Source organism: Protopterus annectens, chromosome 16.part0 (assembly GCF_019279795.1).
Source record: "Protopterus annectens isolate FY-2018-M chromosome 16.part0, PAN1.0, whole genome shotgun sequence".
Lineage (NCBI taxonomy): Eukaryota > Metazoa > Chordata > Ceratodontiformes > Protopteridae > Protopterus > Protopterus annectens.
Window position 1 is genome coordinate 449,396,753 of NC_056750.1, and position 18,300 is coordinate 449,415,052.

The 18,300-nt window shown below is 43.4% G+C and overlaps 1 protein-coding gene across 1 annotated transcript in view; it reads left to right on the plus strand.

The window, feature by feature from the left end:
- Window positions 1-18,300, plus strand: part of LOC122790608 — a 1,229,598-nt gene that overhangs the window by 324,545 nt on the left and 886,753 nt on the right. The window contains exon 5 of the mRNA XM_044058134.1: window positions 9,225-9,369. Coding sequence (XP_043914069.1) covers window positions 9,225-9,369 — 145 coding nt within the window. The remainder of the gene's footprint in view (window positions 1-9,224; window positions 9,370-18,300) is intronic.

An 18,300-nucleotide genomic window follows, 5' to 3' on the forward strand; every position in this document is an offset into this window, starting at 1 on the left:
CATTTTTAAAATGCTTGCCCTACAAGGTTTGTTAGCACTGATTCCTCTGTCTTCGTGACACCCCTGGACTTTACCTTCACATCCTTACAAGATTAAAAAAAAAGTCCACTGCATTGCCCTCTTGAATATTCTGGGTACAGTGGACAAGCCAATGTAAGACTCCAGTGATGGTATCGCTTGACAAAGGGCATTCAGATATTTTCCTACCTAAATTGCTTATTTTAGTACAGGAATTTAACTTTTTGGGACTTGGAGCTAGACCTTAGTCAGAGATCCTGTCCAGTTCCATCTAAAAGTGACTTCTCTGGGAGTTTTCTACACTACCAAAATTGAATCTCCAGCTGACACAAGCATCCTCCAAAAGGGTCTCTCAGAGACGGATGCTTGGTGCCAGAGCCACGGCCTCAAGCTAAATGCTAAAAAGTGCATAGTCATCCCCTTTGGGAAAAACAAGGTGCCCACAAATTACCACATAGGTGGTAATCCATTAAGTACAGAAGAAGTGATTAGAGATTTGGGGACCAACGTAGATGGTAATCTCTCCTTTGATAATCACGTTGCCAAAGTGGTTAGAAAGAACTTCTATATAGCCCACCTTATCACGAAAGGGTTCGCATCTAGATCGAGAGGTCACTGTGCTCCTCTACTTGTCACTCATCAGGCCCATAATTGAATACAATGCCCCTTTTGGGATGTACCTTACCTGACACCCGCAGCAACTGGAGAGACCCCAAAAGTACCTCACCAAGAGGATCATGGGCTACAAATAGATGTCCTATGCAGCTCGACTAAAACTCCAGCTCTACTCAGTTGCTTACCGCTTACTCAGAGGCGATCTATGCCTGAAGTACAAAGCCATGTCAAACCCAGAATTAATGGACATGCTCCACCTCAAAAAATCCAAGTCCCTTAGAGCTACACGCTCCAGGGACCTAAATCTCAGCACAAAAATAAATAGGACATGCTGGAGGGACAAATTCATTTCCCAGAGGCTCCCCTCATTCTGGAATAGAATCCCAATTCATGTTGGACATAGCCCCTCGCTGACCCTCTTCAAGCGAAATTTGGACGTGTGGATGGGAAATCGCAAGATCTCCCCTGCGTCCCTGCTAGACAGAGGCACAGTAAACTATTCTTTAAAGGGTACCTTCTGTGACCTACTTTACAGAGGCACAGTAGGCTAATAGGGAGGCGAAACCCAAATACACTCTTCCTAGGCTTATAAATGCCCTAGGGCAGATAGCCTAGTATCTACCTATGAACCTATGAACTATTCACTGGAGAGCATTCTTGCCTTAGGACAAGCTGAAGATTGATTACTTTACTAATTTTTCCTAAACAATTACAACCATAGAATGAGGCTGCTGGGGTACATGTCAGCATGCATTTTGACAGTGGCATTGGAATACTCTCTCTGCGAGAACTACAGTGATATTTGAAGCAGATGAAATACTTGCATCCTCCCTTGGAATTCGGTACAACTCTTGCTGTCGTATGGAGGGAAGGAAATCTCATGGTAGAACCAACAGCAACTCCTGAATAAGGGAATGTCTTTCATATCACAGTAACATACTATAACCTGAACAGTAGACATTTCAGAAATTGCATAGGAAGCTTTTATGGAGGAGAACCTCCAGGTTCAAGGGACATGAGAGCGTAGGATGAGAACACTTCAACGCAAGTGAAATGGCCTTATTGCTGGGACTTACAAGACTACCCAGCAAGGCATAGAAAAACCTGAGTACAGATAGAAGTATGTTAAGAGTGGACCCACTTCTGTTTGCTGTGCTGTTTTAACTTTGCAAACATGGGGCATTACAGTAGAGGGACAGGTCTCTGAAGGTCATACATTATTTCAGAACATAACACGATCTGTGTAGGACAGTAGCTGTTTGAAAGGTGAAAATCTGGACTTGCATGTAGGAAATCCCGATTACCATTTCACTGAATATTCCCTTTTTGCTGAGGAATAATGTGTGTATGTCTTGTGTATGTAAAGTTTGGGAGGAATGGGGGGGGGGGTTGCAGAAAATGTTTCCTGTTTTGTCTCCCTGTTTTTGAGTCCTAGCATTTCATTAGGGAGCTATGCAGGAATGTTTGCAGATCTTCATAAACAGTTGCTACACAGGAAAAATTCTTGAAACTAACCAGCAGTAGGGGTGTGCCAGGCAAACTACCTTTCTTCTCAGCAGGCATCTGGGATAGTTTTGTGCTGTGCAAACCATGAACCTAGTATTTTTAGCAACATATTAACAGGAAAAGAAAACACTAACACTCTTGTCTGGGGAATTGTACCCATAGTGTGCATTGTATTGGATGCATGTGTGCTGAAATCAGTTGTGGTTGTTTCCTAGTTGAAAGGAGAAACTCTAGACAGTTGGGTATCTGCTTTAACCAGAGACTCTACTCAGTCTAGTTGCATGACTACTGCATGGAATTTGCAGGGTCCTGGTTCACTCCCCAGGTAAGTTTGTTCTTTCCTTTTCTGATCAGTAGTTTGAAGAATATGGACATGGGTACCACACAGGATGTTGTAACTGCTTTAGTATGGTGGCAAGTAGCTTGTGATTTCATTGTTAGGGTCAGTTCTTTGCATTTAGTGTGATCTTGAATTTGAACTCTTGTTTGCATCTGTGGAACATTGCGAAGATTAAGCACTTGATTTCTCAACCTGATCTCAGTTCATGTCCTAGTCTGTCCAGTCTAGACTACTACAGTGCCCTATACCTGTGACCACCTAACCTTGATCTTCATTGTTTATAGATGGTGCAGAACTCTAGGATCATGACTTAAGGCCTTGGTGTTGCACTCTGTCCACTAATGCCATGGATGTTTTTAGTGTTTCACTGTTGCAATCATTGCATTTGGGTAATCTGCTGGCAGGTTGCCCTCAGTCGGCCTGAATTCCAAAGTCTTGGGTCCTGTGTCAGTTGCTGTGTCCTCTTCATGATGTCAGGGGTATAAAACAAGCAGCAGACGTCATTTTCTTTAGTCTTTCTTGCCGCGCGATGCCTGAAGCAGAAGCATTTCGCAAGTGCCGGTCGGCCGACTCCTGAAATATTCGAGTTTGAGTTTCAGAACCCAAGTGTTCACTAAAGCTAAGTACCCCATTGGGGGAAGTTTTTTTCTTACTCCATACTGATGTCAGAAGAAGTTAATAATTGTATTACTTGTGGGAAGCAAATAAATCCTAAGGATTTCCATTTATACTGTATTCCTTGCCTAGGCCCTGATCACAATGTGCCTGGCTGTTGGTTTTGTGCTAGATTTAACCAGTGCACTATTAAGCTTCTGTATATTTTTGCCTCAAAGTATTTTGGAAACCTATTTAACTACCCAGAAATGTCGGGTAGCAATCGGACTACCGGAGTACATAAGCGCAAAGAAAAGGACAGAGACAGTAGAGGTCCAAAACCGACTAAGCTTCTGAGCCAGTTGCTGGTTTGCTGGTACTCTGTGAGGTGCTTTTGCAGCCCCTGATGCCTGCTACTTTCGAGCTGCAGGCCTCTACCAACGCCCATGTGGAGTCCGGCATGCCATGAGATACTCAAAAGTATTGGACCCATGGATGTATCTCCCTCAGATGGGTCCAAAGCCACTGAGCAGGCACCAGCTTCTGAGGGTGTATTCAGGCCTCAACATTTTTATATCAAACTGATGACTGCTGCAAAACCAAAGACAAACGCAACTTCTAAAAGTGAAAAAAATGACGCATTAGCCACGTGCACAGGCCTCTATGCCTAAAAAAATCAGATGGCTGAAGAGCTTATTACCTTGATTAGGGGTTCCCATCCCCCTCCAGGTGAGAGGCCTAGGCCAAGACACTGAGTCTTCAGGTCAGGTTTCTATTTCTTCTGATTTTTTTGATCAGGAATTATCTATACCTCCCTATGAGGATTCCGATGCAGAGGAGTCTATAGCATCTGCATCACCTCCTGAGGATTATTCATTTGGAGAAACCTTGCATACTTTGAGGGAGCATTTTCACTGGGAGAATCAAGATTTCTCAGTCAAAAAAAGACTCTGGGATTTCATTCTCCGTCAGCACAGGCCTTTAGCCCTACCCCTGTTTTGGACATTGTGGATGATGTGTTTTCGGAGTCGAGCTTGATCCCAGACTCCTTACCTCCTGCTCCCAGCAAGCCTGACCGATATTACAGGGTCCCTGACTCTCTCATAAAATTTTATTTAGAAACCCTGCTGCTGATCCTGAAGCTATTTCACAGGATCCAAAGGGAGTTAAGGCCTCAACAGCAAAAAATCCTACCCCCTCTGACAGATTGAAGGGCACTGGATAAATGGTGAAAAAAGGTTTATACATCTGCAACCTTGGCAATTAGGGCCTTAAACTGCCAGTTTCATATGCTCAAGTATCAACGACATGTTATGGGATTGCTGAAACAGAAAATTATTTCTGAATGTGCAGAAAATAAAGAATTGCAGGAATTATTGCAAGCAGCTGAACAAGTTGGAAAGCATACTTTGCAATGTGGTTTTGATTCTTTAGAGGCCTCCAGCAGGGCAGCAGTCACTGGATCTGTGATTAGGAGGCATGCCTGGCTTAAGGAACAAAATTTTCCTGATCATGTTTTAAAGCTAAATTAAATGCACCTTTACAGCATGATACTCTGTTTGGTATTAAGGCAGAAGAGGTTTTAAAGAAAATGGAAGACCAAGCTAAGTTTATGCAAACTATAAAAGACTTACAAGTGCAGCCACCAAGATTCAGTAGAGACTGGCCTACAAAGAATTGGTCCTTTCCTGTGTCAGAGCTCAAAGGGGCAAATCCAGATACCCTAAGGGTTCCAGATACCAGGCACAAGATTCATACAGGCCAAAGGAATGGGGCGCTTCTACCTCCAAATCTGGAGGAGATAAAGCACAAACCTACAGAAAACAGTCCCAATGACTTCCCTCTGCCTTCACCAAGCACTTATCTTTTGGCAGCACCCTTAGGGGGAAAATTAGCACTTTTTGCTCAAAATTGGCAGTTAACCCAGGACAAGTGGGTGCTAAACCTAGTATCACAGGGATACAGATTCCATTTCCACACTCTGCCAATGGCAAATGGTTGGCCAGATCTGCTAAAAAAGTCAATGGGCAGAGGCACAGAAACCGGTTACGTCCCTCATGGATAATGGGGGGCCATTCAGCCTGTACTAGAACAGAAAAAAGGACAAGGTTTTTACTCAAGACTGTTCTTGGTACCCAGAAAGGACAAGGCCTGGTGGCCAATACTGGATTTATCGATTTTGAACACATACCTGGACATTCCAAAATTCAAAATGCTGACTTTACAGCAGCTTCTGCCCATGCTGGGCAAGAATACTTGGCTAGTGACATTAGACCTAAGAGGCATACCTGCATGTCCCAATAAGGCAGTCATGCAGAAGATACTTCAGATTCAAGGCTGTCTTAATGCATTACCAATTCTCTGCACTGCCCTTTGGCTTATCTACTGCGCCCAGTGTCTTTACAAAGTGCCTGGCACCAGTAATTGCATTTTGCAGACAAAGAAGTAGTCGGATATATCCTTACTTGGACGACTGTCTCATTCAAGCAGAGCACAAGGACATTCAACACCTGGCGCTTGTGAAACGGCTTCTAACATGCCTAGGGTACACAGTAAATGAAAAGCAATCACAACTGGTACCCTCTCAAAAGAACATTCCTGGGTGCAAGCTTGAATACAACTGCCCAGATGGCTTGCTTCACGCCAGGCAAGCAAAGGCAACTGACTACAAACTGGCAACAAAAACTCAGATATCTGCAAGACAAATTCTGCAGGCTTTGGGCTTCATGGCATCCTACTAATTCCATATGCAAGACTGCATATGAGGAAACTTCAGTGGTAACTAAAAAGTTTATGGAATCAACATTGTCACAGTCTGGAAACAATGATTCCGCTCCCTGCCTACAACCGGAGTTTCTATGGTGGGCAAAGGCATGTCACCAAAACATAGGACGGACCTTCACTCTACCCCCTGCCAGCCAAACCTTGACAACAGACTCATCAGATTATACCTGGGGGGGTCCCACATGGCAAGAAGATGCATTCAGGGCATATGGACCCTAAAACAAAAGCATCTACATATCAGCAAGAAAGAGATGTTAGCTATTAAAAATGCCCTGACAGCCTTCAAGGACTTGCTTCATCCAGGGCAACTACTGATAGACAGACTGCACCATGGTTATGTGGTATATAAGCAAGCAGGGGGGGGTCATGCACTCATACCCCCTTTGCACATTAGCCATGGCACTGTGGGACATGGCTTTGACTTACCAAATACATCTTCAAGCTCAGTTCCTGCCAGGAAAGCAAAATACTCTGGCAGATTTAAGCAGAAACCTTATGGATCCTCACGAGTGGAAACTAGATCCACAAGACTTCAGCATGATAAATGGGGAGCCCAGACATCTATTTGCCTCCCCTCAAAATTATCAATTGAAAAGATTCTGCACAAGGACTCATCACAGACAAGCATGGAAAGTGGACGCCCTATCCTTCAGTTGGAGAAACCTATCTGTTTACACCTTTCCTCCACTGCCTCTTCTTCCCAAGGTCCTCTTAAAAGTCAGATAGGAGAAACCAAAGATACTAATTGCCCCGGACTGGCCCCACCAATACTGGTACCCAGTCGTAAGGAACTTTCCTCAATACCCAGCTTGGACCTTACCTCAAAGACCTCAACTACTGTCCCAGCAAAACAATCAGATCCTGCACAATCCACTCCAGACACTGAACCTGGCAACATGGCTGATCATGTAGTTATACAAACGCCTCTCAGTAAAGCTGTGATGTCATTTTGGAAGCCAGAAGGCCTAGTACTAGAAAATCTTATGCTGATAAATGGAAGAGATTCTGTGCTTGGAATCGAGCACAAGGAACTGATGCAGCAGAACCAAATATTCCTAAGATATTACAATACTTGACTGAGATGCTTGACAAAGGCTTACCTTCTCGATTAAAATCCATGCCTCTGCCATTTCAGCTCATTACAATACAGAGCCACCAGTCTTATCATGCTTTACTAAAGCAGTATCTTAGAGGAGCCAAAAATTTAAGGCCTCCTAGAACATCACCAATACCTGCATGGGACCTCAATTATGTGTTGGATAAGCTCACCCTGCTTCCATTTGAACCAGCTGCTACTGCTGATATAAAGTTTTTATCATGGAAAACAGCTCTGCTACTAGCAATTACTTCAGCAAGAAGAGTCTCAGAGCTACAGGCCCTCATGGCTGTGGAGCCTTTTATCATTTTACCCAGACAGGGTGCGTCTGAGGACAAATCCAACATTTATGCCTAAGGTGGTTTCCAGTGTGGCTCTTAACCAAACCATTCATCTGCCAACCTTTTATCCAAATCCGCAGAACAAAGCGGAGAGAATTCTGCATTCCTTGGACGTGCACAGACTGCTAAAATTCTACTTTAGCAGGACTAAAGCTCAAAGAAAAACTGAGCAATTACTAGTGACATATGCTGCAGGATCAGAAGGAATGGCTATTTCAAAGCAGACTATTTCAAAGTGGATAAGCCACTGCATTCGTTTCTGCTACTTACACCATGGTAAACCTGTGCCCAAGGGCATTAGGTCTCATTCCACCAGAGGTGCAGCTACTTCAGCAGCCTTTCTCAGAGGAGTACCAACCGAAGACATTCTAGAGGCTTTTACTTGGAGTTGTTCACCTTCACAAAGCATTATTTGCCTCTAAGTTCAGGGCAGGCTTTGCCACTGCAGTTCTGCAGGGCCTTATAGCCGCACCTAATGCTGTTTAGCTCCAGCCCCCCAACCATAGCTTTGGTATTCTACCCAAATGTAATGACTGCAACAGTGAAACATGACTGTAGTACAATTGTGTACACTTAACATAAATGTAGATGTTCAAGTGTATTCACTGTTGCAGTCCAGGTTACCCGCCCACCATCCCCCTTTCATTCTGGAGTTTCTTTCCTTCTCTATCTTCTACAACCTGTGTATTTGCTTGTAGATGAAGGTAAAGTTTATATTGATGCATGTATATATACGTGTCTGTGTGTATATGTGTATGTGTATGTGTATATATATATATATATATATATATATATATATATGTGTATATATATATATGTATATATATATATATATATATATATATATGTATATATATATATATATATATATATGTGTGTGTGTATATGTGTAAATGTGTGTGTGTATATATATATATATATATATATATATATATATATATATACACACACATATATATATACACACATATATATATACACACATATATATACATACATCTGGGGCAAGAAAAACTAAAGAAAATGGAGTCTGATGCTTGTTTTATACCCCCTGACGTTATAGAAGAGACGGCAACCGACGCAGGACCCAAGACTTTGGAATTCAGGCCGACTGAGGGCAACCTGCCAGCAGCTTACCCAAATGTAATGACTGCAACAGTAAATACACTAACGTCTACATTTATGGTAAGTGTACACAACTGTACTTTCTCTTTCGTGAAGGAGCTTCTTGTACTTTGCTCCCCTGGGCTGGTTTGTTTAACTTCTGTAATTCTTCTGGCAGTTGCAAGGCTCAATCCTGAGACATTAGGTTCTACATTTTGAGACCCCCTACTTGTGGAACTTCTTCCAATGGTGTGCCCATCTTTGGCTGGCTTAAGACAGACACTTGAGGCTCACTTTTTTTACAATGTGGCATTTTGGGTGGAATGAGTAAAATGTTTTTTCACTTTGTGTATTTTCATGTTATAAGTAATTCCTTTATTACTAGTGTTTTGTGTTCATTCTTTTCTTTAAACAAGTAAACTTTAGCCATTTCAATGAGTATGAAATTATTGTTTTTTCAAGACTGCATTTCTTTGAGCAATTGCCATCATAGCTCATTGAATGCCACTAAGTGGAGGACTAATGCGCTGGTAGTTATCGGATTACAGGATTTGCATCTGAGGTTCAGAAATTTATCAAAATATCCACTGTAGTGTACAAGTTGAATATGGTTACGGTTTTTGTCTTGAACGCTTTGCATTAATGCTGTGTTTTTTTTTTTTGCTAGCTTCTTTGCTTTTCAGTCTTCAAGTGAGCATGCTTGGAGATGTGGCCAAGTGTCCTTTCCCAAATAACATGACTGTGCCTTGAAAGGTGCCTAGTTGCTCTTACCTAGTCTGAATGTTGGCTAGATTTCAGCTTTTGATTGCTTCATTATACATTTTAGAAACTTACAGAAGAACCTTATGAAGTTGTTCAGTGTGTAGAAGAATGTGCTGCTGCTGTTCGTACTACTAAAGAACCATTTTTGACACTGAAAGTGATTCTTACTTCTCCGTTAATGAGAGAGGATCCAGAGAAGAAGGAGGAAGGTATGCATATTAACTACCTTTGTTCTTGTATTAACATTGTAGTGCAGCAAAGCTTTGTGTACATTTTAGCTTATAGTATATAAGCAATGATACTTAATTTGACAAGTTTTCCAAATTGCTGTTTGAGAACTGCAGTAACTTTAACATTTTTCTGTTAATTGCATTGTTTTAATTTCATTGTGCTTTATTTAGAGGTGACTTGTAACAGACTTTAAAACTTTCTCAATTTACTAATAAGATTCCATTGTAGTGATTGAGCTTTCTGCCATTAGTGATAGAGAGGGAAAACTGTTTTCTTTGTGATCCTAAAGTTCCAGAATCTTATACTAGGTGTTGGTTTAGTTTTCTTAGTTGAAGGGGAGCTTATGGAAGCAAGTGTTAGGTGCTTTGTATAAAGTGAAGATGGATCTCTTTTCTAATAAAACTTAGTCTTCAAAGGTGGAACTTCAGTTTGAAAAGCTTATTCCATTTTCACTTGATCCAGTTGTCTATCCAACCTCTGCTTTCTGGGTTAGATTTTATGTATGGGTTCCTTTTTGTCTAGCGATATTTACTCTATAGGTTCATAGGTTCATACTAGGCTATCTGCCCTAGGGCATTTATAAGCCTAGCCAGAGTGTGTTTGGCTTTCGCCACCAATTTTAAATTAATTTTGCTATGCCCTTTTTCGAGGTTAGTATACTGTGCCTCTGTCTAACAGTGACACAGAAGTGATACCCGGGGTAAACCTGCAATCTCCCATCCACTCATCAAGATTCCTCTTGAGAGTCAATGAGGGACTCTGCCTAACCTGGACTGGGATTTTATTCCAGAGTGAAGGGAGCCTCTGGGTTATGAATCTGTCCCTCCAGCATGTCTTACTTATTTCATTGCTGAGGTTCAAGTCTCTCAAGTGCGTAGCTCAATGGGATTTGGATTTTCTGAGGTGCAGCATGTCCATTAATTCCGAGTTGGACATGGCTTTGTACATCCGGCACAGATCGCCTCCAAGCAGGCGGTATGCCACTGAGTAGAGCTGGAGTTTCTTTAACCAGGCAGCATATGGCATCTGAGCCCTTTGATCCTCTTGGTGAGGTACTTTTGGGGTCTTTCCAGTTGCTGCAGGCATCTGGTAAGGTACATCCCAAAAGGGGCATTGTACTCAATTATGGGCCTGATGAGGGATGAGTAAAGAGGCATGAAGACCTCTCCTGATCTAGATGTGAATTCCCTTCATGATTAGGTGGGCTATATAAAATGTTTTTCTAACCACTTTGGCCACGTGGTTGTCAAATGAGAAATTACTGCATCCTCATCTTAAAACCTGAACTGCTGTTCTGAACACCCTTATGATGAACCTTCTGCAGCCATTTGTAAGCTATATCAAGATCTTTTAAACATGTTTCCAAAGTTTTAGGTAATGCTAAATCAGTGATATTTTGATCCTTTGAGAGTAGCCTGCCTTAAATTGTGTGGCATGGCATATATGTTGCACCTCTAGCTTCCAAAACAGCTGAAGACCTGTGGGTGTCAGCCTGTGCCTTGCTTGACCTGCTCAATAACACTTGTTAGTCTTGAAGAGTAACTGAATTTTAGTTTTTAGAAAGTCTTGTGAGGTGTTTGTGGCTGGTTCCTCTAAAGTATCTAGGCAGTGTGGTATGTGGATGCAGCTTTCATCTTTCATCCTTATGTGCCTGCAATAGAAGGCAGATTTCACTAAAGCTTTTAAGTATGCATAGATCTTTAAATGTCTGCACACTTTTACTGCCACTTGTAAAGGAAGTTTGCCAGTAGTGCTTTGACAGACTATTTTGTCTGTGGGGTGCCAGAACTGGCTTGACTAGCCTGGGTTACTTTTAAAATGCTTAAATCTTCAAAACTTTGCAGGCTTTCTTAAACCCAAGCTGTTTAGGCACCATGTTCCGTAGTCCTGTGAAAACTCTACTAGTAAACTCTGTCCCATCTGACTTGACTGTCTCCTCCAGGCCTCCATTGGATGAATTTCTTGGCTCACATATAACTTGGAGAGCTGTGACCCTGGGCAGGTGGGTCTTAAATTCCGCATAAAATGTTTGTGTGCTGGAGCTGCTAGTGTCTCACCCATTGAGAGAGATTGCATCCCTGTTTGTTCATGGGGGCAGTTTTAAGTATGGTTGTAGAGAAATGGGTTGTGTTGATGTTAGCTCCCAAAATCTAAGGGAGGGAGAATATACAGTTATTTTGAACTTTAGCAATGAGAACTAGTTAATGTGAAAATTTGATTGTGCTAATGTTTGAGTACCTTATTGATCTGTTAGGAATTTCTTTTGCTGGGTCAGCAGTTGGACTCGTCATTCCACTCCAGTTGAGTTTCTTTTTTGAGGGTGGGGGCAGTTTGCATCCTCAAGTTCTGTATTGTGCTACACTATAAATAGTTGGTCTGTGTCTGCAAGCTCTTTTTTGCATATTACATATAGCCATCCTGATATGTAACTGTAGTTGTCCTGCATTTAGTGCTGAAAATAGTTTTGTCTTGTCCCTGCCAGATGACTAGCAAGACCCAAGCTAGTATGTATTTGTACTGCATGTTTTAGAAACACTGTCATAAATGCTGGTGACTTGTACTGTTAACCCACAAATGTAGCCAGGGAGAAATTCCTAGATGTTATGTAGAACAATCTCTTACATTCTTACCCGTGGGTTCGGAGCCGAACCTCTGCTCTGACTTGGCCATACTCTAGCTCGAAGTCTTCAATTGGCTCGTGACTAAGCGGTATCCCATGCTGTAACACGCCTATCCCCAGATCTCGTTTGCCACTCGTACAGCTCTGATGTGGTCTCGCTCTTGGCCATGGCTAAGTACAATTTTTTAAAATTTTTTCAGTGTTGTAGCTCCAAAAGCTATTTTCATAGCTAGTGTGTGTTTTACTTCTGCGGGTTGTGTGACTGGTTCTGTTGACTTTTTCTTGGTATCCCGTTTCCTTTTTGGTGTTTACGGGCTAGGCCCGTTTCAGTTAGAGGACCAAGTCCTCCCCTGTATTTGTGTAGTATACCCATTAGCGGGTTTTTTGTTGACTGTTTTTGGTGCCCTTTTTCCCTGGCTAGGCTCGTTTAACTTGGAGAACCTAGTCCTCCCTGTGGTTATCCTGCGGTCTCTAGGCCATTTCAGTTAGAGGCTCTAGTTTCTCGTGCTCTATCTTGGTTATTTTTGGTGAAGGTGTCCCTACTGTTTTTCCCCTGTTCTTGCTATCAGTATATCCAAGGATTCTAAAGAACACAGGCCTTCGGGCTTTAAAAAGTGTCAAATGTAATGTGTCATTGACTGATGGACACTGTGCCTGTATTCCTTGGGGGGCTGTTAATCTACAAGAATCATCGTGTTTCACTGTTGCAGTCATTACACTTGGGTTATCCTGCTGGCAGACTACCCGCAGTCGGCCAGAGTTCCAAAATCTTGGTCCGGCGTCGGTTGCCGCCGCCTCTTCCTTGAAGTCAGTGTGCCAGGGGTATAAAAGTTGCAACAGATGCCATTTTCTTCAGTCTTGTCGCGCGGTGCCCGAAGCAGTTTGCAAGTGCCGGTCAGCCGACTCCTGAGATTTTCAAAATTGAATTTCAGAACCGAAGTCTTCAATAAAGCTAAGTAACCCGTTGGGGAAACTTTTTTTTCTTGCTCCAGACGGATGTCAGTAAAAGCTAATAATTGTATTTCTTGTGGGAAGCAGATACCTCATAAGGACTTTCATTCTTAATGCATTCCTTGCCTAGGCCCTGACCACGACGTTACTAGTCAGTTTTATACTAGATTCACTAAACGCACTATTAAATGTCTTGATTTTGCTTTGCATTATTTTGGAATATGATTTAATTATATAATCTGTCGGAACAACCGACCGGAATGTATAAAAAACGCAGAGAAAGACTGGCATCCGAGGTCCCGCTACCTCAGAGCCACAGGCTGTAACAGCCCCTGACACCCGCTACCTCAGAGCCACAGGCGTAACAGCCAGACACGTTGACACCAAGGCCTGTGGAAACAAGGTATTGGGCCTACGGAAACTATACCCTCAGATGGGTCCGGAGCCGCTGACCAGGCACCGGCTTCTGAGGGTGTTTTCAGACCTTCACAGCTTACAATTAAGGCTACTACAGCAGCAAAGGCAAAGTCAAAAACACCATTAAAGACAGGGAAACAAGTGCAGCATTCTTCAGAACAGTCATCCATGCCAAAGAAACAGATGCTTAAAATGGCCGAAGACATTATTACTTTAATCAGGGGCTCCCATCCCCCTCCTGACAAAAGGCCTTGGCAAGACACTGATTCCTCTGATCAGGTTTCCATTTCCTCGGATTCTTCTGATCAGGGCTTTTCTCTCCCTCCCTGTGAGGGCTCTGATGCTGAAGAGTAGTCCATTCCTTTAGCCTCACCGCCTGAGGATTATTCTTGTGGGGAAACCCTGCACACCATGAGGGAGCATTTCCATTGGGAGAGCCAGGATTACTCAGAATCCAAGAAAAGGCTAATTTCCTTTTATTGCCTCACCACAGGCCCCTGGCTATCTCCCCTGTGCTTGATATTGTAGATGTTTTTTCTGAATCCAGTCTGTCTCCACATTCTTTACCCCCTGCACCAGTAAAGCCAGACTGGTACTACAGGGTCCCTGACTCGTACATTTCTTTATAAAAAACCCCACTGCAGACCCAGAAACTATTTCTCAGGGTCCTAAAGGGGATAAAGCTTCCACTGCCAAAAATCCTGTCTCCTCAGATAGGGATTCCAGAGCTCTGGACAGATGGGGGAAAAAAAGTTTACACTTCTGCTACTTTAGCTGTAAGAGCTTTAAAATGTCAGTTTCACATGCTTAAATATCAACAGTATCTCGTGCCATTGTTAAAGCAGAAAATGGTTACAAATATAGAAAGTCTTGACGGTAAAGAAATGCAGGATTTATTGCATGCAGTTGAACAAGTGGGAAAGCATACTCTGCAATGTGGTTTTGATTCATTAGAGGCTTCTTGTAGAGCCACAGTTACAGGCTCGGTTATTCAAAGACATGCTTGGTTGAAAGAACAAAGTTTACCTGACCATGTTAAAGTAAAGTTATTGGATGCTCCACTACAGCATGATACTTTGGTGTTAAGGCAGAAGAGGTGTTAAAGAAAATGGAGGATAAAGCAATTCACTGCAAACTGTGAATGATTTCTTACAGGTTCAACCACCTCGATTTAGTACAAACTGGCCTTCAAAAAATTGGTCCTTTCCAGTGTCACAGGCCACAAAGAGACAGATAGACGCCCAAGAGGCAGTTCTCAGCCCCAAGGCTCCTACAGACCTAAACAATGGGGTGCTTCAGCTCCCAAAGGAGAGAAGACCAACCTTATAGGAAACTGTCACAATGACTTCCCTCTACAAATGCCAAGCTCTTACCAGTTGACAGCACCCCAGAGGGAAATCTAGCACTTTTCTCAAAAAATTGGCACATGATCACCCAAGACCAATGGGTGCTGAATATAGTTTCTCAGGGGTACAGGTTCCACTTCCACACGCTTCCAAAACCAAAAGGTATGGCAAACCTGCCACAAAACCAATGGGCAGAGGCACAAAAACAGATTGCTGCTCTTATGGGTATGGGAGCTATTCAAAAAGTTCCACAAGAACAGGGACAAGGATTTTACTCGAGACTTTTCTTAGTACCCAGAAAAGACAGCCTGGAGACCAATACTGGACCTGTCAATCCTAAATACTTTCCTGGATGTTCCAAAATTCAAAATGTTAACACTACAACTTCTGCCCATGCTGGGCAAGAAGGCTTGGCTATTTACTTTGGATCTCAGTGGCATACCTGCGCGTCCCAGTCAGACAATCGTGCAGAAGATACCTCAGATTTATAGCAGGCTCAATGCATTAACAATTCTCTGCACTGCCCTTTGGCTTATCTACTGCCCCCAGGGTATTCACAAAATGCCTGGCACCAGTAATTGCATTTTGCAGACAAAAAGGAATTCAAATATATCCCTACTTGGACGACTGCCTTATTCAAGCAGAGAGCAAGGACATTCTTCTAAAGCACCTGGCGTTTGTAAAAAGATTGCTAATTTGCCTAGGGTGCACAGTAAACAAAAAGAAATCAAAACTAGTGCTCTCAAGAGATAATATTCCTGGGTGCAAGCTTAAATACAACTGCCCAGATGGCTTATCTCACGCCAGACAAGCAAAGGCAACTGACTCATTACTTTCAAATGATGGCAACAAAGACCCAGCTCCCTGCAAGAAAAATTCTGCAGGCCCTGGGTTTCATGGCATCCTGCATTCTACTAATTCCATATGCAAAACTGCATATGAGGAAACTACAATGGTATCTTAAAAGGTGTTTGGACTCCGCATTGCCACAGCCTAGAGACTATCATAACCTTGATTCCCTGCCTACAATAGGAGTTTCGATGGTGGTCCCAGGCCTGTCACCACAACAAGGGACAGCCTTTCACCCTACCTACAGCCAGGCAGACAATAACAGATGCATCGGATTATGCCTGGGGAGCACATATGGCAGGAAAATGTATTCCGGGCACGTGGCCCAAGGAACAAATGCATCTTCACATCCTCAAAAAGATGCTAGCTGTACAGAATGCCCTGACAGCCTTCAAGGATCTAATACATCCAGGACAGCTATTAATAGACTGACAATACCACAGTTGTGTTACATAAACAAGCAAGGGGGCACACATTCCTACCCCCTATGCAGGCAAGCCATGACTTTGTGGAACACTGTACTGACCTACCAGGTACATCCGCAAGCACAATTCCTGCCAGGAACAAAAATTACACTGGTAGACTAAGCAGAAATCTCATGGATCCTCACAAATGGAAGCTAAATCCACAAGTGTTCAACATAAGGGAATGGGGACGCCCAGACATAGATCTTTTTGCCTCCCCTCACAATTGCCAAATACAGAAATTTTGCACAAGGACTTATCACTCTCAAGCATGGAAAGTGAATGCTCTATCATTCAGCTGGAAAAACCTGACAGTCTATGCCTTCCCTCCGATGCCTCTTCTCACCAAGGTGCTTCTAAAAGTCGGACAAGAGGCCAAAAATGATCCTGATTGCACCAGACTGGCCACGCCAGCACTGGTACCCAATCCTAAACACTGTCCCAAGGCCCACCTTGGCCTCTACCTGAAATCCCTCATCTTCTGACACAGCAAAACAATCAGATTCTGCTGAGTCAACTCAGAACCTTAAACCTGGCAGCATGGCAGATAATGTTGCCACTCAGACTGCACCTCTTGCTAAAGCTGTTATGGATGTAATTTTGGAAGCCAGGAGGCCTAGCACTAGGAAAATCTTATGCAGAAAAATGGAAGAGATTCTGTGCTTGGAACCAGGCACAAGGGCTCGACCCACTGGTCTCTAATATACCTCAGATTTTGCGATACCTGACAGATGTTGGACAAAGGCCTTTCTTTTTCATCTATTAAAATCCATGACTTTACAGTTTCAGCTCATTACAATACCGATCCTCCTATTTTTTCACATCCTCTACTACGACAGTACCTCAGAGGGGCTTTCCTCAGAGGGGTTCCAACCAAAGGCATATTGGAAGCTGCAACCTGAAGCTCAGTGCACACTTTACCAAGCACTACCACCTACCTTTCCTCCAAATCCAGAGCAGGCTTTGCCACTGCAGTTCTGCAGGACTTGTTAGCCTCGCCAAATCCAATCTAGACCCAGCCACCCTACCTCAACTTTGGGATTCTACCCAAGTGTAATGACTGCAACAGTGAAACACGAACATAGTACAGTTGTGTACCTACCATAAATGTAGATGTTGAGTGTATTCACTGTTGCAGTCCAGGTTACCCACCCACCATCCCCCTCTTTGCTGGGACTATTCTGTACTTCTCAACTCTACAACTTATGTGGTGTATTTGCTTGTAGATGAAGGTAATGTTTATAGTAATATATGCATGGTTGTTAGGAAGGCTGAAAAGATAAAAAATATGCCAATCTGGGGGCACCTGACATCTGGGGCAAGAAACTGAAGAAAATGGCGTCTGTTGCAACTTTTTTACCCCTGGCACACTGACGTCAGGGAAGAGGCAACAGCAACCGATGCCGGACCAAGAATTTGGAACTCGGGCAGACTGCGGGTCACCTGCCAGCAGGATAACCTAAGTGTAATGACTGCAACAGTGAATATAACATCTACATTTATGGTAGGTACACAACTGTACTTTCTGCCACGCTTTCAGTCCATGTGTGCTGCAAGAGAGGAAGAACAAGCTTATTTTAAAAGGATTGCTGAAACCTTCCTTTGAAGACTTTGAGAGGTCTTCTAGTTCCAGATACACTCCTTCCAAACTGGACCAAAAAGACAAAAAAAAATCCTCAAATGCTCTCCGGCTCAGTTTCCTTGGCGCCGCCAGAAAAAATCACTAGAACTACAGTTGCTTCGGCTCCACTGGCTTTGGGGCCACCAGAAGGCAGCGCATCTATGTCTACATCGGCTCCCAGTCCGTTGGAGCCGGTGACAGATTTACCAGTTTGGAGCCGGTCTCCAGTTTTTCGACCGACCCTGTGAAGGGAGATCCAGATCCCAGACAGTTTCCTCTAGGACCTTTTCCGATGACTGTCGATAGTGTGGTGAGGAAACTGCTCCAGTCATCTGTGCTGGCTAAATTGCTTTAGGCTCTGGCCCAGTCTGCTCTGGAGCCCATCCTCCCTTCATCTTTGTTCCTCCTCCGATCCTTTCTTTGGAGCCAGAGCTGTCTGTTCCGTCTGACGCTTTGACGTCTGTTCCAGTAGCCCCTTTTGTCATTTCTGCTCCGACCCAGTCAGCACCATCCACTCGGTCCAGGATTCGGTCGGACCCGAGAGGGAGATCTTGGATCGATCTTGGGCTCAGAGCCTTCCTCTCTGTGCTTCAGCTCAGGTGAGCATGGACCCAACCTCGGCTTCAGACCTTATCTCCTCT